Source organism: Trifolium pratense, linkage group LG1, assembly GCF_020283565.1.
Source record: "Trifolium pratense cultivar HEN17-A07 linkage group LG1, ARS_RC_1.1, whole genome shotgun sequence".
In the NCBI taxonomy this organism is placed as follows: Eukaryota; Viridiplantae; Streptophyta; class Magnoliopsida; order Fabales; family Fabaceae; genus Trifolium; species Trifolium pratense.
The window spans coordinates 5072474-5100355 of record NC_060059.1 but is presented as its reverse complement, the minus strand read 5'-3'; the positions used below and the strand labels follow the sequence as shown (position 1 = coordinate 5100355).

General features: G+C 33.2%; 5 protein-coding genes across 6 annotated transcripts; 2 read left to right on the top strand and 3 right to left on the bottom strand.

Moving 5' to 3' along the window:
- The first annotated feature begins 148 nt into the window (after positions 1–148).
- LOC123902351 (geraniol 8-hydroxylase-like) lies at positions 149–2269 on the top strand. Its single transcript, XM_045952047.1, has 2 exons — positions 149–1455; positions 1588–2269. Exons 1-2 carry the CDS (start codon positions 568–570, stop codon positions 2197–2199), a joined length of 1500 nt encoding a protein of 499 aa, XP_045808003.1. The 5' UTR covers positions 149–567; the 3' UTR covers positions 2200–2269.
- Positions 2270–3104: 835 nt separating this feature from the next.
- Positions 3105–5098, bottom strand: LOC123883785 (geraniol 8-hydroxylase-like). The gene is made up of 2 exons (XM_045932703.1): positions 4118–5098; positions 3105–4018 (listed from the first exon to the last, which is right to left on the bottom strand). Exons 1-2 carry the CDS (start codon positions 4988–4990, stop codon positions 3407–3409), a joined length of 1485 nt encoding a protein of 494 aa, XP_045788659.1. The 5' UTR covers positions 4991–5098; the 3' UTR covers positions 3105–3406.
- Positions 5099–11627: 6529 nt separating this feature from the next.
- Positions 11628–13624, top strand: LOC123883307 (geraniol 8-hydroxylase-like). The gene is made up of 2 exons (XM_045932068.1): positions 11628–12613; positions 12731–13624. The coding sequence occupies exons 1-2, from the start codon at positions 11738–11740 to the stop codon at positions 13340–13342; spliced, it is 1488 nt and encodes a 495-aa protein (XP_045788024.1). The 5' UTR covers positions 11628–11737; the 3' UTR covers positions 13343–13624.
- A 524-nt stretch (positions 13625–14148) lies between these two features.
- Positions 14149–17444, bottom strand: LOC123883295 (cysteine synthase-like). 2 transcript variants are annotated; one of them, XM_045932047.1, is made up of 11 exons: positions 17314–17444; positions 16732–16802; positions 16501–16610; positions 16355–16412; positions 15861–16124; positions 15632–15769; positions 15451–15502; positions 15278–15357; positions 14838–14897; positions 14578–14658; positions 14149–14460 (listed from the first exon to the last, which is right to left on the bottom strand). In XM_045932047.1, the coding sequence occupies exons 2-11, from the start codon at positions 16771–16773 to the stop codon at positions 14368–14370; spliced, it is 978 nt and encodes a 325-aa protein (XP_045788003.1). In that variant the 5' UTR covers positions 16774–16802; positions 17314–17444; the 3' UTR covers positions 14149–14367. The 2 variants fall into 2 exon arrangements, with proteins under 2 accessions (XP_045788003.1, XP_045788012.1); XM_045932056.1 differs by lacking the exon at positions 17314–17444 and adding an exon at positions 17181–17303.
- Positions 17445–20449: 3005 nt separating this feature from the next.
- Positions 20450–23357, bottom strand: LOC123883285 (FRIGIDA-like protein 4a). The gene is made up of 3 exons (XM_045932035.1): positions 22156–23357; positions 21863–22038; positions 20450–21357 (listed from the first exon to the last, which is right to left on the bottom strand). Exons 1-3 carry the CDS (start codon positions 23060–23062, stop codon positions 20872–20874), a joined length of 1569 nt encoding a protein of 522 aa, XP_045787991.1. The 5' UTR covers positions 23063–23357; the 3' UTR covers positions 20450–20871.
- Between the last annotated feature and the right edge of the window lie 4525 nt (positions 23358–27882).

Here is a 27882-nt window from a genome sequence, read left to right as displayed (position 1 = left end):
GTCATTGCATCCAACCTAACAGTTTTGTTATTTTTACGAGTTGAATGAATTTGTGGACAAATAATTGATTTTATGATAAAAAGGAAAAGGGATATGTATTTAAACGGTAAACTTTAATTTAATCTATAAAATAAAATATACTATAACTTAAAGTCTAACACCATGACCACTCTTTTTGACAAAAAAAAATACACATGACCACTCTTGAGAAAAACCAAGTACTTTATTTTGATGATTATTATAATTTTAAACACAATATTAAGTTTAATTTATGATTCTAGGACTTAATTTGGCGAAGTGGTTTCGGTTCTATGTTGGAAGACTCAGTCTATGGACATATATGTATGTCTTTTTCTTGAAAATTGTCAACAATATAATTGGATTTAAACCTACATTGATACTAATTCAACTTATGTTTAAGGAATCATTATGTATAAATTGAGTTGCTAGCAAAAGGAGATACATCAACCAAACACTGTCTTGAGTCTCTCCTCTCCTTCCCTTACCATAATTTGTCATTAGTCATCTAACATTTCACTCAACATTGAAATCATTATCCTAGACACAATGGACTTTGTAAGTTGTACTCTTGTCCTTCTTTTAACATGTTTATCCATTCATACTTTTTGCTTACTACTTACAAGGATAACAAAACCAAACTATAAGCTTCCACCAGGACCTTCCCCTCTTCCTATCATAGGAAACCTCCTTGAATTAGGACAAAAGCCTCACAACTCATTAGCCAAACTTGCCAAAATTCATGGCCCTTTAATGAGTCTCAAGTTTGGCCAAATAACAACTATTGTAATCTCCTCAGCAACAATGGCCAAAGAGGTTCTCCTAACCAATGACAAGTTCTTGTCGAACAGAAACGTACCTCAAACCGTGTCAGTTGTCAACCACGAGCAATATAGTCTCGCATTCATGCCTATTTCACCTCTTTGGAAGGAATTGAGGAAAATATGCAACACTCAATTACTTTCTCACAAGAGTCTTGATTCTAGCCAAGACGTTAGGCGTAAGAAAATTCAACAGCTTCTTGACGATATCCATCAAAGCAGTCAAATTGGTGAAGCAATAGACATTGGAACAACAGTGTTTAAGACTACTATAAATTTATTATCAAACACCATTTTCTCTATGGATTTGATTCACTCTAATGGTGCAGCAGAAGAGTTTAAAGATGTGGTGACTAATATAACCAAACTTGCTGGAACACCAAATGTGGCTGATTTTTTTTCTGCATTGAAGATGCTTGACCCACAAGGCTTAAAAAGAAGACAAACAAAGAATGTAAGAAAAATATTAGACATATTTGGAGATTTGATTAACCAACGTTTGAAGATGAGGGAAGGCTCGTGCGTGGACACCAACAAAGACATGTTAGATGCCATGCTCAACATTTCCAAGGAGAACGAGTTTATGGACAAAAATATGATCGAACATCTATCACATGTATGTATAATATTTATTCTTCCTCTTTTTCCTAGTTTCTTTCTGATCATTACTTTTAAATCTTAATTTTGAATTTATGATCTAGTTCAAAGGTTCACTTAACCAATGTGAATTGTGTTTTTCTCTTTATAGGATATATTTGTTGCGGGAACAGATACCACAACATCTACGCTAGAATGGGCAATGACAGAGCTTATCCGCAATCCAGAAGTTATGCAAAAAGCCAAGAAAGAGTTGGAACAAACAATTGGTTTCGGTGTTCCACTTGAAGAGTCTAATATCTCGAAGATCCCATACTTACATGCAATAATAAAAGAAACACTTCGAAAGCACCCGCCAGTTCCATTTTTACTGCCACGAAAAGCAACGAGCGATGTTGAGATAGGTGGCTACACTATTCCTAAAGATGCACAAGTGCTAGTTAATGTGTGGACTATTTGTAGAGATCCAACCTTGTGGGAGAATCCAACGTTGTTCTCTCCCGAAAGGTTTTTGGGGTCTGATATTGATGTGAAAGGAAGAGATTTTGAGCTCGTACCATTTGGTGGTGGGAGGAGAATTTGTCCTGGTTTGCAATTGGCTAATAGGATGTTACTGTTAATGTTGGGTTCATTGGTTAACTCCTTTGATTGGGAGCTTGAAGGTGGCATGAAACCAGAAGATATGGACATGGATGATAAATTTGGGATTACTCTCCAAAAGGCTCTACCCCTTCGAATTGTTCCTCTCAAATTAAGTAACTAGCAAGAGTATAGTGTCATATTTTTTTAGGCCATCTTTACTTTTTATGTTAATGGTCATTGCATATTTATTTTTGGCAACAGTCATTGCACGTTCTTTATTGTAAACTTAAAATAAAATCAGAATTATATTGATTGAGTATATTGTTATATTGCCTTGATTTTTTTTTTGGGAATAATGTTGGCCTTTTTTTTGGTTAAATGAGAAAAATAGAAAGAAAAAAGTAAAAGAATATAAGAAAAAAGAAATTAGTCCCTTAAAAAGGACACAAGCATCCACAAATATAGCAGCAGAAAGGCAAGAGAGTGGTTCGCGAACAAAGATCAAAGATTCATCTCCATTAGCTCCTAATCTTGCAAGAATATCTGCACATTGGTTCCCTTCACGAAGAATATGCTGCAACTGCAAGGTAACAATCCAATCTTTCGCCAGAAATAATATTGGCTTGATGTTGATAAGATATTGGCTTGGTTTTGATAAAAAAAATAATATTATAAGAATCTCTCTTTAACAAAAGATGAATTAAATATGAATTTATAAACGCCAAAAACTTAAAAATTCATATTTAATTCATCTCATGTCAAAAAAATTTACACTTTTACATTGTCAGCGTATCAAAAAAATCTATACGTGTGACTTTAGAAATAATTATGATAAAATTCTAATGCTTTTGGTAATGACATGTAAAACTCTTTACTATATAAATTGAATTAATATATGTATCACAGATTTTTATAAGGATTATAAATATGTTGCTGACCAATATCGTTTGATACTACAGAGAATCAAACCTGAAAAGCATCAGGTTGATCCCCAAAGTGATTTATGAGAATAAAGAGAAACCACAGATGTGTTAAAGGTGGGCTAAACAGAATTCTGAGTACAAGTGAAACAAACTAGCTACCACATTTTATGTCTAAGCATGACAGGAATGAATCATTGATCCTTATTATTTATGATTACAATTTACAATACAATAACATTTTCTACTGATAAAGTATACACTTTTTATTTATATTTATCAACAAGGTTGTATTATAATATGAACAAGTTTACAGCAGTAAATTTTTTCACATGAATACAATTATTTTGACTCAACTCCTACACCTCATTGAAAACAAGGTAAGGAAGTAATAAAGAAATTAATAAATTTTGTGAGGAAAATGAAAAAAGATTATCTAATGTATTACACATACAGATTTTTGAAACCTTATTTGCTTATTCTGATAGGAACAATTTGAAGGGGTTGTGCCTTTTGCAAGGTAATGCCGAATTTATCATCCATGTCCATATCTTCTGGTTTCATGTCACCTTCAAGCTTCCAATCAAAGGAGTTGACTAGTGACCCCAACATTAGTAGCAGCATCCTATTAGCCAGTTGTAAGCCAGGGCATATTCGTCGTCCAGCACCAAATGGTGCAAGCTCAAAATTCCGGCCTTTGACATCAATCTCGGACCCCAAGAACCTTTCTGGTGAGAACAAAGTTGGATTCTCCCATATAGTGGGATCTCTGCCAATATTCCACACATTAATTAGCACGTGCGCGTCCTTCGGGATAGTGTAGCCTCCTATGTCAACGTTCCTCTCAGCTTTTCGTGGTAGTAATAATGGCACTGGTGGGTGCAACCGAAGTGTCTCTTTTATGATTGCTTGTAAGTATGGGAGCTTAGAAATATCTGACTCCTCAAGCAGGACACCACAACCAATCATTTGCTCTAACTCTCTTTTGGCCTTCAGCATAATTTCTGGGTTGCACACAAGCTCTGTCATCGCCCATTCGAGAGTAGATGCTGTTGTATCTGTTCCCGCAACAAATAGATCCTGTAAATCATAATTCAAATGAGTTTAAGTTTAGCCTGATCAAAATTAATTTGGAATGATTAAAAATAACTAGAAAAAAAGAAGAGAATATATACATACATGTGCAAGATGTTGGATCATATTTTTGTCCATAAACTCATTATCCTTGGAAATGTTGAGCATGGCATCTAACATGTCTTTGTTGGTGTCTACGCACGAGCCTTCCCTCGTCTTCAAACGCTGGTTAATCAAGTCTTCAAAGATGTCCAACACTTTCCTTACATTCTTTGCCTGTTTTCTTTTGACACCTTGTGGATCAACCATCTGCAATATAGGGAAAAAATCTGCCACATTTGGTGAGCCAACATGTTTTGTAATATCAGTTACCACGTCCTTGAACTCGCTGGCTTCACCATTAGACTGAATCAAATCCACTGAGAAAATAGTGTTTGATAACAGATTTATGGTAGTCTTGAACACCGCTGTTCCAATATCTATTGCTTCACCGATCTGACTGCTTTGATCGATATCAGTGAGGAGCTGCTGCATTTTGTTGTGCCTAACGCCTTGGCTGGCATCAAGAGTCTTGTGAGAAAATAATTGAGTGTTGCATATTTTTCTCAATTCCTTCCAAAGAGGTGAAACTGGTAAGAATGCAAGGCTAAAGTGCTCATGGTTGTGAACCGACACAGATTGAGGAATTGGTCTGTTTGACAAAAACTGATCATTGGTTAGAAGAACCTCTTTTGCCATATCTGCTGAAGAGATGGCAATAGTGGTTACTTGACCAAGCTTGAGACTCATTATAGGACCATGAATCTTTGCAAGTTTGGCCAATGATTTGTGTGGCTTTTCACCTAATTCAAGGAGGTTCCCTATGATGGGAAGAGGGGTAGGTCCTGGTGGAAGCTTATAGTTTGGTTTTTTTATTATTGCTAAGAATGAACGAAGAAAAACATAGATTGTGGCACAAGTTAAGACAATGAGAAACATATTTTTAATTTGTGAGATCAATGAATGAATTATGAATGTGATGTTAATGTGTATAGTTGAAAAATGATGAGAGAATTGAAGTACAAAAGAGGAAATGAATGTTGGTTGATTGATGCATGTACTTTACTAAGAAGCTCTATTTATAGGTGATTTGATGAAACATTATAAATTAATATAATATTGTGAAAGTCCATGATCTGTTAAAATAACAATTAATATAATATAGGTTCTCTAGTCAATTAAGAGACCAAGTCTTAATCAAAACATTACAGTGTTAGTTTATTAATTAATTTAAAAAATAACACTCAAATTGGTGTTATTATACATGAATAAGGAAGTTGCTACTATGCAACTTGGCAAAGAGAAATGCAACAGTAAGACCAAGTCCTTTTTCTTTCTTTCTTTTATTTTTATTTTTAATATATTAATGCTGAGTTTGTTGATTTTGCTTCAATATATACTTTGGTCATTGATCTTTTGCATGCGATGAAATTCATTCATCATCTTATATTCATCTAGCCTATAATGTATTTGAAATTTAAGTATCCATCTTATATACTCTCCAATTTCCACTTTTTTATTTTCACTCGAATTTACCTCTCCTAGCTTAATAATATTAGTTAGAAATCGATGTTGAAGGACCTTTAGGTACCATTGTTTATATTTTTTCGGCAGAATTACACAGATAATCCTTTATCTTATTTATTTGTAACACTTTAATCCTCTATCTTTTTTTTGGTAACATATAGGTCCTTTATCTATCAAAATATGTACAAATTAGTCCTTTTGTCAATTTTTTCTATTAAAAAACACTAAAATAATACTTTTATTAATAATTTTAAAATATATTTTAATTAAAAACTCAGAAATTCGTCATCAGCTCTTCATCTTCATCATCAACTTCATACAATCCCAGAAATTTTTCTTCATTTTCATATAATCCCAACACACACAAAAATTAACATAAACCCAAAAAAAGAAAAAGAAAAAAAACATTCTGGAAACTTGGTTCCACTTGAAGATCTAAGTTAATAATATATATGATTGTAGTTTCCAGTTGCATATCTAACTTAACAATCATAGAATGGTTTTGTTCGGAAACAATAATTTGAACTTTGAAGGATAGATGGAAATTTGCTAATTTCCTTTCACTATTAAGCCCTATTTCTTTCAATTGAATTTGGGGATTTTAAATTTTGATTTTAGAAGAAGATATGCAAGCAATTTGGATGAGCATTTTCTTTTTTAATTTAAGGAATAAGGATGAACATGAGGATGAAGATGATGAACATCAGGAAGAAGATGTTGATAATATTTATGGCTTTATGCATTTCTGGGTATTTAATTAAAATAGATTTTAAAAATTAAAGTTATTAATAAACGTATTATTTTAATGTTTTTTAATAGAAAAAACTGACAAAAGGACTAATTTGTGCATACTTTGATAGATAAAGGACCTATATGTTATGAAAAAAAGATAAAGGATTAAAGTGTTACAAATAAATAAGATAAGGACTATCAGTGTAATTCTGCCTATTTTTTCTGACCTATCTATAGTCTATTTAATTAAATCAATTAACTTGAAAATTTATTCATCCATTCCGTAACTATAAAATTAGCATATAATTTTGATGCAGTACATGTACTCCCTCCGTCCCATAAAAGTTTGTCAACAAAAATGAATGTATTTAGTTCAAATCTTTAACCAAATATATCAAGTTCATTTGACTCATATTGCTTATATTTTAGGACGGAGGGAGTACATGGTTAAAGAAATGATTATGGTTTTATTTTTTTGACAAAGAAATGATTATGGTTTAAGACAAGAAATGTCGTATTTTTTCTTCTAATCCCATACAATTTTTTCTTATACTACTCATTGAGAATATTTACTCAAAAATTAATGAGAACAAGTCATAAATACATAAAAAAGTCGATTAAAAATTAATTATGGTTACTGCATGCAAATTTATTTATATGAATTATTTTTATTAGTCGTTGAATAAATACCCTCGAAATATCAAAAATAGTGTAGGCATCACTGTACAAAACTATTAAATGAGTTGAAAAAGATAAATGCATTTATATCTTTAAAATACTTAATTGTTTTGTCTCGTGTAGTATGTGTTACTTTTGAGTTTTTCTTTTAGCCGTCTCAAATTATTTATCCCTTGGGATATTAAAATAAAATTTATTACTCCTTCTGATGGTTGAGAAATTATCTATGGATAAATTCTTCACAACTCAAAAATATTTTTGTAAGGAAAATGCTAAACAGTGTCCCGGGGCTCCGGGCACTGGTTAAGTATATTAAAATAGAAACTTTGTCTCGAAATGTGTGCATTCAATACATCAAAAGTATTAAAAGTTGTATTTTCAATATAAATTTTATTTTTTGGTATGCTTAATTCCGGTGACATTGTTTAACATGACCCTTTTTGTAAACAGATTCATTTTATTAATCTTGCCGTCAAACTCTGAATTACCGGTCCATTTTCTTACCAGAGGATTGTTATGTCACGAGAGGGCAGTCGGATGAACTCAAAGCATACAAGCGAGTTGAACACTACATCTTTATCCAAAATCTATGCAATGTGAGACTTGATTCACCTCACACTTGTCACAACAATCTCATACACTTGCATTGTCGTTGCCGCTGTACTCAGCGAGACACGCCGTCTAACCAACTTTGTCAAGAAAAATTTCAATACAAGGAGTCATTCGAACTCTTCATCGAACTATCTCTGATACCACTGTTAGGTTACGAGGAGACATATGAGGGATCATCCACAATGGAGTTAGAGCAACTATATATAGAAGTGATCAGTTGGACACCACAATTTAATCCAAAACATTAAGACATTAGGTTTACGAGTCATCTCAATTATAAATTACTTAACCTCCACTTTTCTAAGCAATGTGATATTTAATTCACCTCACAACATTAGGTTTACAAGTCATCTCAGTTATAAGTGACTCAATCTCCACTTTTTTAAGCAATGTAATATTGAATTTACCCGAGAGTTGCCACAAAAGGTTAATACCAAAAGAAAATAAAAATACGAAAAATCTCAAAAATACACCTGTTGTGAAATTGAAGAAAGAAATATGACCGTATCTAAATTGAAAGATAAGTGGTCGACTGGTCGTAGTTACGCGTGGTGGTCATATTCTTGTTTGTATTTGTTTGGCCAAATTTGAGTTGACTTTTGAAATTAGTTAATTAGTAATTACTACTCCCTCCGACTATGTTGCCTAGGTATGGGTACGGTATCGGTATCCGGTATTGGTACGCGGTACGACATTTTTAGAAAATTTAAGGTACAGGTACGTTAGTATAAAATATTAGAAAAATTATTTTTAAGTGAATTATTATCATCATGCTTTGAAGATTTAATTTTTTTTTTCTACGTCTCAACTATTTTCATAAAAAATGAGAGATAATTGAAATATAATAAAAAATTATAATAGTTTAAGAGATTTTTCAACAGCCAATATGTTTTTTCCCTATTCATCATCATAAATCAACCAAATAAAAATGGGTACGGAATCGGTGCGTACCATACGAGTACCATGGAGTATCCGGTACTGATACGTACCCGGTACGGGTACTTCACCATTTTAGGAGTACCCATGCTACATAGCCCTCCGATTTTATATATAAAAGAAAATTTATTTTTTAATTCATTAAGAATCTAATGTGTCTAATTCATAATATGATCCAGATACATTAGACTCTTAATGTATCTAAAAAGTTAATTTTATCTTATATATATATATATATATATATATATATATATATATATATATATATATATATATATATATATATATATATATATATATATATATATATATGGGATTTGCTAATGCACACCCACTATTTTTTATGAAGGTGTGCATTAGCAACATACACCTTAAGGTGTATTTAACTACTTTTTAGTTATCATTTGCTAATACACACCTTCTAAAAATTAAGTAGGTGTATTATAGCAAATGCATATAGGAGTTGCTAACTTACACCCACTTATTTTTCAGAAGGTGTGCATTAGCAATATGCACCCTAAGGTGTATTTAACTACTTTTTAGTTATAACTTGCTAACACACACCTTAAAAAAAAGCGGGTGTACGTTAGCAAAACCCTATATATATATATATATATATATATATATATATATATATATATATATATATATATATATAGACACACACACGACCGAAGGGAGTATAACTGTTTTACAATTACATGGAAACAGTCAAAATATCCATGGAGAACATTGTTTTTTAAATGCGTTGAATATAACCCTGCATGGGTTTTTTTGTTGACAAGCATGGGTTCGCTTATATAAAGTCATGTTATTTTTATTTTTTTTATAAAGAAGGCTGATATAAATTCACGTTATTTAACGTTAAAATATAGATTTCTTACGTAAATACTTATCACTATCTCTTCTATATTTTGATTTTTTTTTCCTAATTTATCATTGATAATTTGAGAGTTTTTATTTATCAACTAATAAGAACAAAAGCTATATACATATAAAAATAAAAGTTTGTTATAAATTAGTTGTGGTCACTACATACAAATCTACTTATGTGGTTTGTTCTCATTAGATGAATGTTGGATAAATACCTCCAAATTACCAAGGTGTAGAGTACCCTATATTTTTTAGGATTTAATTGAAATGCACTGACGGTGTAAAATAATTTTACATTGTCAACTAATACCAACCATGTTTTCCGCAACATCACCCCACTTTCTTGACATGACATGGCAAAATGATGATTATTTATTGGACGATCGTGTAAAACTATTTTACATCGTCGGTACATATCAATTACTACTTCCATTCAGGACGGGTCCATAAATTAATGATAATTTTTACATAAAATTAAAGATATTAAGAATATTCATTACAGTGTAAAATTATTTTATATTGACATTGACATATTCAATTACAATTTTAATTTTTTAGACTAGATCTATCGATTTTACATAAAACACGGGTGCATAATTTTTTGTTGTGATTAATTTTCGGTGTAAAATTATTTTATGCTAGTTTTATTCTGACAGTACATATTCTTTAAGATTATAATAAATATAATAGATATCTATTAAACAGTAAGCTTAAATATATAATTTTAACACTGTATTTTAACTGAATTTGAATTTTAGCCCTATATTTTAAAATCCAAAATTTTAACTCCTGCTTTACATTTTTCAAGATTTTGTCCCCTCTATTATATTTTCACTAATTTTTTATGACGTGCACAATTATTTAAGAACTGATGCATGTGGATTTAATTTTATTATCTCATTATCTAATTTTTCCCATTTTTTAAATTCGATTTTTTTTGTATTTATTTGTTTTTTCCTAACTTTTTATATTTATTTTTCTTCAAAATATTTATAAAAAAAAAAAACTAATTATAAGCCTGGCCTACAGGTGCCTTCAGGAACACGTAAAAAATATTTATAAAAAAAAACTTAAGCGTTGTTTTGACTGTTTATTCACACTACAAAGCAACACGTAAAAAAGAAAACCCAGGCGAAGCATTCTCGATTTTCTGCATGATTATTTTGACTGTTTTCATTTCAAACAGTATGCAATTATTTCTATTTTTTTATAATAGCAGTATGCAATTATTAATTATATTTAAAATGTCAACCCAAATTTGTCCAATAAAACTGTGGATAATGGATGGTATGTTCCGACTCATGTCATGGCCAATTTTAATTGTACATACCTTCCTTAATTATTTTAGCATTTCAATGTAGCTTAGCATTCCTCTAAAAACTAAATTTCCTACAAAATGTTTACAAAGTACAATTTACTAATTAAAAGAATGGGGCGTAATGGGAAAAAAAAATAGTACCAAGTATTCTTAAGAAAAAATAAATTCATAACTTAAACCGGTGTTAAGACTTAAGAATTTGACCTTGAAATCTCAAGTTACATGATTCAGATCCCACATGAGATAATTATGTAAGACAAACGAACAACAAAATTCATTGTTAGACCTTTTTAGATGGCAAAATCAATCATCTTAAAACCTACATCTATAAACATAAGAAATACAATAATGTTATATGTGACTCTATAACAATATAAAATGAATTTAAAAAAAAAAAATTTATCTTATAAACTCTCCAAATTACCCTACAAAGTCCTCTTTCAGTATAAGTTCTCCCATTTTTTAGTACTAAATAAGCTGGCCGCTGAATATAAGATAGTGATGAATGCATTTTGTATACCTAAAATAAAACGCACTAAATTGGAATCATCGCACTAAATAGTAATATTGAGGCAAAATCAACAAACTAATTAAGCAATGTATTAAAATTTTAAAAATAATCATAATAAAATAAAAAAGGACTTGGTCTCCCTATTACATATATATTTTCACTTCCACCAAGTACAGATTAGCAACTTGCATATAATAACACCAATTTGCATGTTCTTTTTAATTAATTAATTAATTAATAATAAACTAACAATGCAATGTTTTGATTAAGACTTGGTCTCTTAATTGACCTGATGAGAACCTATTTTTTTATATTAACAAATCATGAACTGTGTTTGATCAAATCATGCATGTATAAATAGAGCTTCTTAGTAACATAAATGCATCAACAAAATATTCATTTCCTATCTTGTACTCAATTTTTCTCATCATCATTTATCAACTATACACATTCACATCACATCACATTCATTAATTCATTCATTCAACAAATTAACAATATGTTACTCATTATTGTCTTAACATGTGTCACAATCTATGTTTTTCTTCGGTCATTCTTAGCAATAATCAAAAAACCAAACTATAAGCTTCCACCAGGACCTACCCCTCTTCCCATCATAGGGAACCTCCTTGAATTAGGTGAAAAGCCACACAAATCATTGGCCAAACTTGCAAAGATTCATGGTCCTATAATGAGTCTCAAGCTAGGTCAAGTAACCACTATTGCCATCTCTTCAGCAGATATGGCAAAAGAGGTTCTTCTAACCAATGATCAGTTTTTGTCAAACAGACCAATTCCTCAATCTGTGTCGGTTCACAACCATGAGCACTTTAGTCTTGCATTCTTACCAGTTTCACCTCTTTGGAAGGAATTGAGAAAAATATGCAACACTCAATTATTTTCTCACAAGACTCTTGACGCCAGCCAAGGCGTTAGGCACAACAAAATGCAGCAGCTCCTCACTGATATCGATCAAAGCAGTCAGATCGGTGAAGCAATAGATATTGGAACAGCGGTGTTCAAGACTACCATAAATCTGTTATCAAACACTATTTTCTCAGTGGATTTGATTCAGTCTAATGGTGAAGCCAGCGAGTTCAAGGACGTGGTAACTGATATTACAAAACATGTTGGCTCGCCAAATGTGGCAGATTTTTTCCCTATATTGCAGATGGTTGATCCGCAAGGCATCAAAAGAAAACAGGCAAAGAATGTAAGGAAAGTGTTGGACATATTTGAAGACTTGATTAACCAACGTTTGAAGACGAGGGAAGGCTCGTGTGTAGACACCAACAAAGACATGTTAGATGCTATGCTCAACATTTCTAAGGATAATGAGTTTATGGACAAAAATATGATCCAACATCTAGCACATGTATGTATATATTCTCTTCTTTTTCTCTAGTTTATTTTTAACCATTCCAAGTTAACTGTGATCAGGCTAGATATAATCCAAAAGCTGACTTAAACTCATTTGAATTATGATTTACAGGATCTATTTGTTGCGGGAACAGATACAACAGCATCTACTCTCGAATGGGCGATGACAGAGCTTGTCTGCAACCCAGAAATTATGCAGAAGGCCAAAAGAGAGTTAGAGCAAATGATTGGTTGCGGTGTCTTACTTGAGGAGTCAGATATATCTAAGCTCCCATACTTACAAGCAATCATTAAAGAGACACTACGGTTGCACCCGCCAGTGCCATTTTTACTACCACGAAAAGCTGAGAGGAATGTTGACATAGGCGGCTACACTATCCCGAAGGACGCGCACGTGCTAATTAATGTGTGGAATATTGGCAGAGATCCCACTATATGGGTGAATCCAACTATGTTCTCACCAGAAAGGTTCTTGGGGTCAGAGATTGATGTCAAAGGCCGGAATTTTGAGCTTGCACCATTCGGTGCTGGACGACGAATATGCCCTGGCTTACAATTGGCTAATAGGATGCTGCTACTAATGTTGGGGTCACTAGTCAACTCCTTTGATTGGAAGCTTGAAGGTGACATGAAACCAGAAGATATGGATATGGATGATAAATTTGGCATTACCTTGCAAAAGGCACAACCCCTTCGAGTTGTTCCCGTAAGAATAAGCAAATAAAGTTTCAAACAATCTGTATGTGTAATACATTAGATAATCTTTTTTCATTTTCCTCATAAAATTTATTAATCTCTTTATTACTTCCTTACCTTGTTTTCAATGAGGTGTAGGAATTGATCAGTCAAAATAGTTGTATTCCTGTGAAAAATTTTACTGCTGTAAACTTGTTCATACAATACAACACTGTTGATATATATAAATAAAAATGGTATACTTTATCAGTAGAAAATGTTATTGTATTGTAATCATAAATGACAAGTAATCCTCTTTTAATATTTAAAATTAAGAAGTCTTGCTCGTGCCTTATATTTAGTTTTTCTAGAGAAAATTTTTTAAACTTTTCATTCAAAAGAAAACATTATCTTGAATTTAACCATCAAAACTTTAATTCCTATAGTTTTGTACAACATTCTTTTTGCTGGTCCTATGTCTTTCAGGCAGCAATGATTCGATCCTGTCATGCTTAGCTGGTACAGAGTTGGTTTACAGCAAATTTGGTAGCAAATGTGTTTTTTCACTTGTAATCAGAATTTTGTTAGCCCACATTTGGCACATCTTGTGCTTATGTGAGGCTTTTTCTTTATGCATATTAGTATTTAATAATAATGCCTTGACCAAAGTATTTCTTTTATTCTTTGAAATCCACATTATTTTATATCCCAACAAGTATGAATTTGTGTTTAATAGAAAATTAAGATGCTAAACTCTTACTTAACTCGAGTTTTTCCACATACAATCAGATGGCATTGGCATATAATGAAAGAAAAACTCACTTTACAACTAAATTTGTGCCATATAAAGGATGATGACCATAAAATCAAATTTAGTTTATAGAAAAGGCTTCTAAATTTTCATCAGTATTCTTGTAAATATGTTGAATAGAGAATAAATACATTGAATAGAGAATAGATAACTGCTTCAAAACTAACAATTATTCTTTTCTTTAAGTAATTTTTAATTCAGACACAACCCGGCTTTGCCAGTGGAAATCCATCCACTCAAATCAGTACCGACCAATTTTGAATTCATGGTTCAAAAGTCAGGCTTTCAGCTTCCCGTCTCACTGACTCAAACAGCACAGAGGACAGGTACCTCTCACCAAAGCTAGGGAAAACAACCTGGACCATATCAAAGTGAAAATGTCAATGGTGTAAACCTTTTTTCCTTATAACATATTGCCTGTGCCGGTATTCAAAATGTTTTCATCAAAATTTGTATGGATTCAATCAACTTACAACAATAAGCTTTCCAGCATTTTCTGGTCTTTTTGCTATCTTAATGGCAGCTGCAGCCGCAGCTCCAGATGATATCCCAACCTAAAACAACATTTAGAGAAGAGACTCAACAAATGAATCCAAGTAGAACAAGAATATAATACAATCATTTTCATATTTGTTTTACAATTCAAATATGAATCCCGAAAGAGGACTAAATAGGGAGCTTTCAGAGGCAGAATAGCCTCAATCATTGGTGCTTGTAGAACTTTAGAACTTACAAATAGGCCTTCTTTAAGGGCAAGAAGCTTTGCAGTTTCTATTGCTTCATCACTTGATATCTGCCAAATCACACATATCAGGTTTAACAAATTATAAATTGACGACATGATTATCATCCTTCGAAAAATTACATTCACGTGACAAATTTGAATTTAACACTTGTGGCACATTAGTCAGTATCTAAGATTAAGTAAACCGGCATTTAAGAAATCCATAATTGGCCACTTGCACATTCCTCACAAATCTTAACTGTTAAATTATTTGAGTGAAAGGTTTTTGGTAGTAAGGGATTTTAACCTTTTGGGAAGCCAATAGTAAGAGATAGAGGAAAATTGAAATAAGAATGAAAATTAAGATATATGAAGATATAAATTGCTCTATCTTTAGACTTAATACATGATGTGGATTTATAATTATTCAAAAAAACATTAAAACTTACTTGAACTACTTCATCAACAAGACTAACATCCAATACACCAGGAACAAAACCAGCTCCAATCCCTTGAATCTTGTGCGGACCTAGATATTTACAGCGGAAACTGGACATCAGCAACGGCTTCAAAAGTAAGTTCTTTTTACAATTCTACGGAGCAAAGCAGTATTATAACTTACCAGGCTTTCCTCCAGAGAGTACAGGACTTTCAACTGGCTCCACACCATACAGCTGCATAAAATAAAAATAGAAACAAAATGAAGAAATAACTACAGCTATAAATCAGAACAAATCTTCTATATTCTTGCAAAAAAACCATATGCACTTATTCTACAAAGAAAGGAAAAATTAAAATCTAACCTTGATATCGGGATTCTGCTCTTTAAGATATTTCCCAACACCTGTTATGGTACCACCGGTACCAATACCACTAACAAACGCGTCAACTTTTCCTCCTGTGCCTTTCCATATCTCTGGACCAGTGGTTTCATAATGCACCTAAAAATACAATGATAATAACAAATGTGTCACCTAAAGTTGTCAAGCATTAACTGCCAAAGTTGTCGAACAAATTAGTAGATAGAGATACCTTTGGATTGGCAGGGTTTTCGAATTGCTGAAGTATATAGGCATTTGGAGTCTTGGCCAATATCTCTTCAGCTTTTTGAACTGCCCCTTTCATTCCCTTTGCTGGATCTGTCAGAACCAACTGGGCACCAAAGGATAGAAGAATGGTTCTTCTTTCAAGACTCATTGAAGCCGGCATTGTAATGATAAGTTTGTAGCCTTTGGCTGCTGCTAGGAAGGCCAATCCGATGCCCGTATTACCACTTGTTGGCTCAATGAGCACGCTCTTCAATAACACGATATAGCCAACATAATCAAAATAAATACCATCGATAATGAGCTCGGAGGTACACAAATTAGACTTGTAAGTCTTTTTTTTCTCACCTATCATTTCCTAGTATTCTACATATATTCTAATTCTACATAAAAGTTGTAGCAGAAACTAAATTAACAATGTATGATTTCATCGTTTTCAATGACCAATCCTATGAAATTTCATCTTTATCGAGTACTAACCTGGCCAGGCGTAATGAGCCCCTTCTCCTCCGCATCAGCAATCATACTATAGCCAATCCTACATTTATAAGTCAGGGAGAAAACATCACAAGCCAATTCAAAAGTATGTTGCTAGCAAAAGCAAGGAAGAAACCTAAATTATTTACCTATCTTTTACACTAGAACATGGTTCCATCAATTCGAGTTTGGCAGCAACCCGAGCAACAGAACCATCCGCGATTCTATTCAGATATACTAAAGGGGTGTTCCCAATCAACTATACAAAATACCAAAATAAAGAACTGACATTAGTATGAATTACACGGTATGAAACATTAAAATATGAGGAAAAAACATTAAAACATGACACAAAGTGTCATCAAAATACACAAACTCACTTCTGTAACATCTTTGGCAATTCCAGCCCTTTCAACTGCCATGCTATCAACTTCAGCTCACTACAACAACACTGGAAAACAAAGACACTTAATTATACTACATATACTTCACTATTATAAGTAAAAAGCTAATTTTTAAGTTCATTGAAAAAATGATGCATCTGATTTACATTATAGACCGGATACACAACTTTTCAATGAGCCTAAAAGTGATTTTTTTTTTTCTTCTTATAATATGATATCTGACACATTTCTTAAATTATGGGAAAAGTAAAAAGTTTCAAACTTTGGCATGAATCATAAATACCCAATTGGATACAACAAAACCCTTGAAATTAAAACATACAAAAAATAATCTATGATTATCAAAATTGAAGATCCTAATTCCAATGAAAATTAAAAATCAATGCAACACAACACACAAAAAAAAGGACATGACAAGTGGTTACATTTGATGAATTAGAATTATTCAGTAGTGATGGATAAAGATAAACCCTGGTTTAGAAGTCTAATTAGAAATTAAACAGAATTAATCGATTGCATAAAATATTAGAGTGAAGAAAGAAGAGAGCCAATTGTCACCTTATGAAAAATGATGACAATAGCGTTAGGACTCTGAAAATAACAAGAAGAAAATTGTGTGATATATAATGTGACATTTTTTTTTGTATTCAATATTATATAATGTGACATATTAGTTGTAGTTTTGGAAGTTTTGATAAATATGAAGATTATGAATATAGACTGTTTTGCGTCTTAATAAGTTGTAGAGATATCTCTTCAACTGTCTTACCAAAATATGATGAGTGGCTGTGATGCATGCAATTGGATTATAGATTTGGGAAATATTCAACACTCATAACTCCGTTAATAATTATAAGAAAAATGAATTACAAAAAATTAATGTATTTGATTTAAAATTTTGACTATATACATCAATTAATTGTTTTTTATGCACTTAATATTTGTGGCATTTTTCTAGTAATGCACAACACAACAAACGGTTAAGAGCAAACACGCCATGCCATGCAATGCAAGGACGGCAAGCATCAAGCATTTTGATTCTTTCAAATTCAAATTGTAAGAGTGGATAATCTAGTGTGTTAAATTTGTGAAATAACAATTTAAGGGTCACCCAACCGGTTACTCGCACGCTATATTTTTACTCATCCGCTATTTAAGTAGCGGGTGTTATAAAATCTAAAAATTTAGGAAAAAATGTCGTCCGCTACTTAAGTAACAGATATTGTTTGAGTAGCTGATAGGGCGGCAAAACTAACTCCCATAATTTAATTTGATGTTTTCTCTCCCGACCCCCCGTGTTTCTTTTATACCCCCTGAATTTCCAATTTTGCCCTTGAAAAAACTTCGATTTGTAGAAACTGAAGTTTTTTTTTGCCATGAAAATAAATTTCGGTTTCTAAAAACCGAAATTTATTCTGAATTTGCACTAAAAAAATTTGGTTTATGCGAACCGAATTTTCTACAAGGGCAAAATTGGAATATTGGGGGTATAAAGAATCACGGGGGGTCGGGAGAGAAAACATCATTTAGTTTTTCATTCTACAGTGACATGGGCTACAATAAAATGGGCAAAAAAGCCCAAAAATCATCTCAGTGTTATATCGGGAAGTTTCTTTTTGCACCTCCTACCTTTCTCGTGCACCCCCTGGATTTCCAAAATATTCTCTCACATGATATAAGCGAGCGTTGAAGTGGACGCAAAATATGAAAAAAGATAGTTCACTACTTAAAGTGAAAACTAGCGGACCTTATAAAAACCTAATATTTTCGTCCCCTCACCATTCCTTCACCCCTATGAAAATATTATTATAAGGTTTGTTGGTTAAAGCGCGAAGTCAGTTCACACTTTAAGTAGCAAAATTTGTTTTTCCAAATTTTGTGCACCTTCAACGCTCGCTAGCTATTATGCGAAGGGATACTTTTAAAAATCCAAAGGGCGCGCAAGAAAAGTAGGGGGCACGAAAAGAAACTCAGTTATATTGAGCTTTCGTGAACTAGCCCATTTTGGGGGCTCTACGAGTAAGCATGGAATGATTAAGTGATTTAGTCTTGACTCTTGATATGATGAAGCAATATTTGTGGTTTTATAGAGGAACGATTAAAGAAATAAGTTTTGAGAGGATACATATTTATGAAATTTGCCACTACGAATGAATCAATATTGAAGATGTTTAACGAAATAGATAAGCTTATGTGAGCTTCAAACAGAAGTACCCCACCATTACATTACAAACAAGCTTTTCGTTGCTCTTCATTCGAACATTGGTTGTGGATGAGCAAACTAGTGATCGCTCTTGCTATATTTTATGAATTGTCGGGACATAGTCTAGGAGATCGATTTCAGCTAGTATGTGTTTTGCTTGTCATAGATAAATGATTCGTGATCTTGTTGGTCAATAATGGTGGCATGGTTCAAGAGCTAAGTTTAGGCAAACATTGAACGGGGAAGATATATTATTTAAGGTGTAATCAAACTGCAGATAAATGTCATAGATTATTGTTTCTAGTCGTTGTCATCCAGTCCAGATATACGGTATAAGTTAGCCGGTCTACGACCCTTGATCTTTGAAGACGAGAGAGCTAGGCATAAGATCAAAGGTAAGATCATAGTATCTTGTTTGGTTCAATTGGTTGAGTATGTGGGGTGGTCCAGCCATGATACCATACCATACCATCAAAGGCATTGGATTCTGGTTTGGCTGCAATCTTGGAGGGTTCCTTTTGTAAGTGGCTATGTTGATCAAAGTGAACAAATGTGTGGTACGATTATCTCAGAAACTGATCTACTTGACTAGTCTAATCATTTTGGTATTGAATGTGACCTCCCTTTTGTACTCACATGGAAAACAATAGTATGTATTGTGAAGCTTCTGCTCCCATCTTTCCCCCTTTCCTTGGATTGTAAATTACGATATAATATATATCATTGGCTAATGCACGCTGATCAGAATTGCCCCTGCACCTACAACCTTAGAAGCTACGTCAAATGGAATGTGTCACAGACTCACACCTACAACTACAAGCTTGCAATTTTCCCTCCACGTCAACAGAGGCTTTTGATATCTATCTATCTATCCTCACCATCTATAATAATGTGATGTGATGGGTTTATTTCATGTAGTGTTGTCAACTCAAGGAAGGGTTTATTTATGAAACTAGATTTACATGTGAGAAAAGATTCCTTGCCCCCATCATGGTTTCTCTTCCAAACCTCCCTACGATCTGCATGTTTTCTTGCTACCTACCTTTAGTGGGCTGTATGCTACTAAGTGGCGTACGTAAATACCTTTATCTAGGGACACATTTGTGATCACATGCCAACATCATTTTTATCAAAAGCCACGAAACTGGATTTAGCTGGCAATATTCTCCCCCACCGGTGTGTATCATCTTTCACTTGAAAGAATGCCACAAAGGGGCTTATGTAACGGAAGATTACTGACCCTATAAGATTATTATTATTATTATAGGAAATGGAAAGGTAGTCAAAGAAAAATACAAGGTGAGGGAGAGATTACTCTTTGACAAATTGTGAGTAATTTATCCAACAACCAATGCGAATTAGCCACATAATTAAACTTGCATGCGGCACCCACAAAGTAGCTTTTCCTTCACTTACAAATCTGCTTATATGACTAATTTTTATTGGTTTTTGGTTAAACTACACAATTTTTTAACGGTAGTGTAGAAAAAATCAAAATACAATCATCACATATAAGATTATTTCCTTAATAGAGTTTATACCATAGTAAACAGCTGCCAAGAAACAGATTACCTTTTTTTTTTTTCCCTTCAGTTCGATCCCAGGATAAACATATAATAATATAATGTAAACAGAGTAAAAAAGTAAGTCTTTCTACAACTAAACCGAACAGTGGTAGTAGAGTTTTTCTGATGTTTCTCGGCCGTCCTAGTTACTTTCCACAATCAGCTAGTACTATGGGATCAACATTAGAAATACAACTCCCCCATGCAGAGCAGGAAGTGAGACAGTAGTTATAATTAACACACAGAACTGCTACCGTTAAACGGTTAGTGATTACAAACAACATTGCGAAAGTAAATGGGATCAAGGTCATCATATCAGTCGTTACCATCTTCCAAGTGTAGTCATTTCTATCGGTAGTAAGCCTGCTGATAAGTGGGTGCCATAACATTTCCATAGCTACCATATGCAGGATAATTCATGGGTGGTGCTGGGTATGATGCTGCAATAGCTGGGGCTGGCTCTGGGGAATAAGCATAGGATGGACTTCTGCTGCCATACATGTGGGGTGGGGAAGGATATGGTGGAAGAGCAGCTGGGTATTGCCCGTGTGATGGAGATCTAACAAACGTAGGAGCAGCAGGGAAAGATGATACATATGCATTAGTCAAACGTCCAGCTTTAGCAGGTGGCATTGGACCTCCATTGCTGTTGCTTGCTCGTGTTCTTTTATTAGCAGGAACAACAATTTGTTTCCTTTTCTCAGGCTTAACCTTCTCCAATTGTTCAAGTCGCTTCTTCAGATTCTCAGGAGGGAATTCAGCCTCGAGGTTGTATTCTTCAATACATTTAATCACAGACTTGAGTGCAGACTGCTCCTTTCTTGCAGCTAGATACTGGGAAATTACATTCAGCATAAAAAAAATCAGTTCAAAATAGTAAACCCACTTGTAATACTAATAAGTCAAGAAAATATAATAGAGCACAGTTACCATTGCAGACTTTTTTCTTTCCAACTAATCAAAAAAGCAGCACAAATAGATGAGTTAAAACAGAAACCAAACTAGTATTACAAACTACGAACACATTGTATATTGTATTCTAAAGGATAATTTCAACACTACATTCCCTTATCTCAAACACAACTCTGAGGTGCAATCTTCCTAGCCTGCATACTCTACAAGTAAATCAAATATACATAATTTCTGGACTCGCATCAACCACAAATTCACTAACAGAACCCAAGATCCTATTTCAAGGTACCAATGCCACACAACCTAACTACGAAATCAGCAGTGAAACGAAAGTCATGCTACTCATTGACAAATATAAAAGACAGTTTAGTTTAGCCTTCACCACAACATTAAAGTTTTTAATAAATGAAATAAAAAAGAAAATTACCGCAGCCCGTCCTGCATTATTAGGATCTTCCAATATAGACGTAGCGACTTTCTTAGCATCCTTCAAGAAAGATTTGAGAAGTGGAACAGGTGGAAACTTGTCCACAAGACCTACTTCAAACGTGAAGTGAACCGCATCAAGCTGTTGTCCCTTACTGATCAACTCTTCAATCATATCTGAAAATACAAACACAAACATATTCACATTAGCATTTAATACACAAACAAAACAAAGAAACAAAACAAATTAACAAACCCTAAAATAGTAACAAATCATCACTATAATGAATTTACCAGGCATTTGATTAGAGAGACCAAGGGAAAGTGCAAGCTTAGGCATATGTTTCCTCCAAGCAGAAGCAATAACAAGTTTCCGATACAATTGCAAATCATCACTATCAACAATCCCAAAAGTAACAAGATGCTGCAAAAACGTATGAACATCAGGTGTCTTCACATTCTCAACACCACCACGTTCTTCCAAACTAACCTTCCATTTCTCTGCAACATCCTTAGCAAGTTCCTTCACAGAAGGAGTCACCAACATCCTCGATTTCAACACCGGGTCAACCATCACCGGAACCAAAGACTCCAACACAAGAACACAAGCCCAACCAAGATCATTTCCACCTTTATCACCTCTCTTATCCACCGGAAAAACTTCCGATATAGCTTCAAGCACAAACTTCGCCGGATCTATACATTCCCCTAAAGCATCCGGCATCTCAGCTCTTAAACCTTCCAATTCCTTCTTCTTCCCTATCACAAACCCCCAAAACCCTAACGAATCCATATTCAAACAAAACGACTTCAATTTCATCATCAATCCATCACCATTATCAACCTCACCATCACCATCACCATCAGCAACGTCGTCAGCTTGTACACGGGAGAGTGCAGCAAGAGCAGCCTCCGTTCGATTATCGATGTCACGGAGAGCGATCTGAAGAGCATCGTCGAGAGTGGACTCACGGTGTCGGAGAAGGTTAAGTGATTCATTAGTTTGATTATCGAGTGAACGAATTTTACGATTTAGGGCTTCAGATTTGTGGAGAAGGTGTTGTTCGAGAGATGAGAAATGATCGGAGAGTTCTTTCCAGAGAAGGGTGCAGCTAGTCATGAGAGAGGTTTGGCGTTGGAAATCGTCGAAGCTGGGTTGAGTCAACTCGGATAACTCGCCGGGATCGGGGATAGACCCCATGGTGGGAGTAGAAAATTGAAAACCCTAATTTGAGAAATTGAAATCAGAGGGAGAGATGGAAGAAAAAGAAAGAACGAAAGAGAAAGAAAGAAGAGTGAAAGAGTAAAGGTGGTGGCAAAATGGGAAAGAGAAAGAGAAAGATAGAGAGTGTGAAGGGACAACGAAGGTGATGACGTGGAATGAGGATTGAGTGGACACGTGTTATGTGTTCTGAATAAAGGTAGTTGAGGGGCGGCGCTAATATGCGCTGGGAGTGTTTAGGAGTATGAGTAGTACAGGTGGATAAGATCATGGTACTAACTAAACAGTTAAAAATCGTTATTATACTGGGATTAGACTATGATGATGATGATTTATAGTAATTTAATTTAATTTAAAAATAGAAAGAAAAAACCTACTACTGTTAGATTTTAGTTTGACATCACATTACAACAGTGTTTGATATTTGGATTTTTCACGTTAGACATATTTGGAAAGAGGTGTATTATTCAAACACAAATTTTGAGACACAAAATTAACACAACTCTCTTTTTATTTACAAGCACGTAAAATGAGGTATGCAAAAAATATTAAAAAAATCAAAAAAGTATATTTGTTGTATTTTTGTCGAATAAATATATTTACATAACATTTTCCATTTGAAAATATGTAGTCACTCACCACTAGGTAAAGAGGTCGGTCAATAGATTAGAACCATCTGATATTTATCGAATGAATTACTCCGTATAGTTTAAGACATATTTTATTTTTGTTTAATATAAAATTTTAATAGTAGAGCATGAGTCATTCGATCGCAATTAAACTATTGTGAATTTCACAATTGCACTCCATACAACTTGTAATTGCACTGAAACATTTTTTTATACGATTTAAATTGAGTATCATCTGTGCAAAACTGTAGAGAGTAATTCCTCTAGTTTTTCACAATTGTCTTTATCTAAGTGTTGAATTTTTTTTTCTTCTTCTTTTGATGAGATGAAACTTATTTATTTCTTTACTACTGTATAGTATATATATTGCACTTGTGTCCTTCTTTTTACTAGTATACTCTAGTTTATGTTTACTTTTTATCTTAGATGAAAATTTCTTATGAGTTTAAGTTACTTCTTATATTCATTCTATTTTAATCACATACTAACTCGAGCGTCAAATTTCAACTTATTTACGGATACATTGAACCATCACTTTAAAGATCTATCACTATTGTAACTACCTCAAATCTCACTATCAAAATCAACCAATTTTGTTCAAGTCATAACACTAACAATATCAATATTTGCCAATTAAATTAGGACTTATAACCTGTTATTCATAGTTCAAATCACAATACTATAAAATATTATACATGATGAGGACCAAACTGATGTGACGTTTTCCAACCTGCTCAAGGATATCTGCAGACTAAACTATTTTAATTTAACTAAATGAAAAATTCTTTAATACTTTGAAGTTTTATTCAAAACTGGTAAACTTAAAATAAGGAAAATGCTAGCATCATCACTCTAGATAGTTTGGTAGTGCATGCAACATTATTATCAAAAGTATGTTAACATCTGTTCTTAAATCTCTTAAAAATTTAAAAATTGTCTTTTTAAAAAACTTCTTCAAAAAATTTAACAGTTTTTTTTTTAAGTTTAGAAATGATGAATTCAATCTCTATTTTTTTTAAAAAAAGATTTAACATTGTTGTATTATTCAAGCTGAATTCGAACTCACAACCATTAATTAAATCGAAAAAGACCGTTTACAAATCTGTTGAGATTTGCAGGATTCATTTTTGAGTCTCTGTTGATTTCTAAATTTGCTGAGATTTGCAGGTTTTTTTGTATCTGGTCGACCTTTTCCGCATCGGTGTTAACTTGGTTGGAGCGAACTGCGAGCTGGGGACTTAGCTGCCTAGTTTTTCATTCTACCGTTGCCCCATTTATTTTTGGCTTGCGAAGCTGCTTTTTGCATTCTGATGGGCCGATCACTTTTTATTATAGTTCGGGAGTTAGAGTCTTAGGCATCTTTTGGGTTGGGTTGATGGTCTGGTGATTGTGGACTAGGTGGTGTCTGTTTTTAGCTTTTTCATTGGTGTTCCGCTTATATACGACATCTTTGTTTTGTAGTTCTGTTCTTCTCGGTCTCTGTTCGTCTTGTGCAGAAATCGGTTATTATTAATAATATTTTATCATTAAAAAAAAAGTGGTGGTCCAAACTTCTACCTTTAAATTTCTTAACAAGTTTGTCACCAAATGCTTGCAACACCATTATCTTATTAGTATTATATGTGCATTGCTGCTTATGCAAGAATGTTAGGAGTATAATTGTTTGTAGTGATGTTAATAACTATATTAGAACAAGTATGGAACTTTCCCAGAAATCGAAGTTAGATCAAGGAGAGAGTGGTGGGTCAACTGACAAAGAGATGTTGAGCACCACATGGGAAGAGTCAGATAAAGCATGTAAAAGGGAAACAAGCATAAAAGAACGACGAAGGAGATATAATAACTGTAAAGAAAGAAAGGGTTAAAAACAAACAAAAAACCATACACATAACATAACAGAAGAATGTGTTTGGTTTGAGTGGAGGGTGCAGTACCTGCCACAGCAGAAAGACATAAGCACGCGTACAAATGTACTATTGAGATAAGGTACTATAATTCACCACCATTGCCTTTGTTGGACTTGGATCTATGTTTCTTTAAAAAACACCTTAATACTTGTTTTCATTATTTTACAAAATCGTCATCTTCACTCTTTCACATTGTGGATCAAAGATGTGTGATTCTCAATGTTATACCAGTATAATTTAATATAATCATAAGTATCAGTATTGTGTCGGTGTCCAACACTAACATTTGTCTAACATCAAGACACATATAATTGGGACGGATCCTCTCCCATGAAAATGTTGTCTAGTGAAATATGAACCATTAATTTTTTTATATGGCTGGCGAATAAAATATTTAAAAACTAATTATCTAGGAATGACACTCCTAGATAATAATGTCCCATATAATTATAGGAGTGTTCATGTTTCATTCATAGATTATCATATGTGTAAAAAAAAAATCATAGATTATCATAAGTCTAATGAAAATATAAAACAGAATTAAAATGATGAATAGATGTTACAAAATTAGAAGTGTCTAAATATCATTGTTGCTGAGTATCATAGATAAGATAATTTGATTCAAACATAAAAAAATTGTGATCGACTCCAATTGCGTCCACACATTTCTATGACAGATAACTTGCGCACCAATTTGATGTGCAGTTGTGGGCAAAGATCTAATATTTTGAAGAAAAAAAAGATTATGCAGTGGTGGTGTCAACTTTGCGAGCTGCAAAGCAAAACCATAACAGGAGAGGATTCTCAAGTGGGAAAAAAATTGAGAAAATAATATAGCATTTTAGACTATTAGATTATAAATATAGAATAATATTTAAATTTAAAAAAAATGAAAAAAAAATTGATCGATAACTGAGATGTGAAAATTGAAAAAAATTGAGAAGAGTCATTCTCACACCATAACTAAGTAGTAGCCGTCCCAATGGCACGTTTACCCAAACAACACAGGTGACTAAATCCAATAACCATCAACTCCACCATAACATAACCAAATTCTAGTTAAATTCAATTACAATCTTGGCCAAGCATGCATATAATAAAATAAGGTGGTTGCTGATCTAAAATGTGGCATTTTAACTTTCGGGGATACTTCAAGTGAGAAAAGTAGTTATTGTGAGAGATGAGAGGATATAATATTAACCGTTAGATGAAAATCAACGATTGAGATTAAATTAAATCTTTAAACCAAGCAAGCATGTGATCACTGTTCACACAATTACTCTAAAAAAACCACGTCTCTTCTTCTTCTTCTTCTTCTTCTTCTTCTTCCGTTTCTCTTCTCAGTTCTCCCGATTATCTCATGTCTAAGACTACCACGACTTAAATTTGCTTCAAATCGAAATTGGACTGGAAATAATTCTAAATCAATAGCACATCAAATAATCCCAATTGGTCAAACCTCCATCTATATTTTAGTTTTTTCCAAATTAAAAGTAGAATAATCTGTGTTTTTCTACCAAATAATTATGAGAATATGGCAAAAGTACAATATTGTTTGCAGAAGCGGTGTTTGAAACTAAATAGGGAACTGGAAGTTTTTCTTTTCTCTGTCTATCGCATAACAAAAAAAAAAAATAGAACAAAAAGGGAACGGGTGACCTAAGCAAATAGAACCAAATTAAAGATCAATATTTCATTATTTGGCTAATTCATGAATAAAGAAAAAGAAATTCAATGTTGATTGAAACACATGGTTGCAGAATTGGGTTTATGCAAATGGAGATGTGTATTGCCGATTTGCGATGTACAGTAATAGAAGAAAACAAGGATGAAAGGGAGAAGAATCCGGTGCACGCGTTGATCTTAGCAAAGTTGGTTTATTTTAATCCAATAGTTGTCAATGAGTCCTCTCATCTCTCACAATAACTACTCCTCTCACTTAAAGTATCCCCTAAACTTTCAATAGTATATTTTGACAAATTTGACCATCTCTAGGGGAGATGAACAATCACCATAAAATAAAACAATGCATAACCATTACACCGTCCGATCACTGCTATAAACAAAAAATAGTTTTTAGATATATCAGTTATTCAATAAATCTAAAAAAAAATAGTTTGTTTATAATAATGACTAGAGGGTGTATCAATAAAAGGAAATATTAGGAGTAAATGACTGCTAATAAACAAGGAAAAGGTGAAAAGAAGAGTGCTTCATCAACCAATTAAATTAAACTAAACTAACTTCAAACAATCAACCAAAG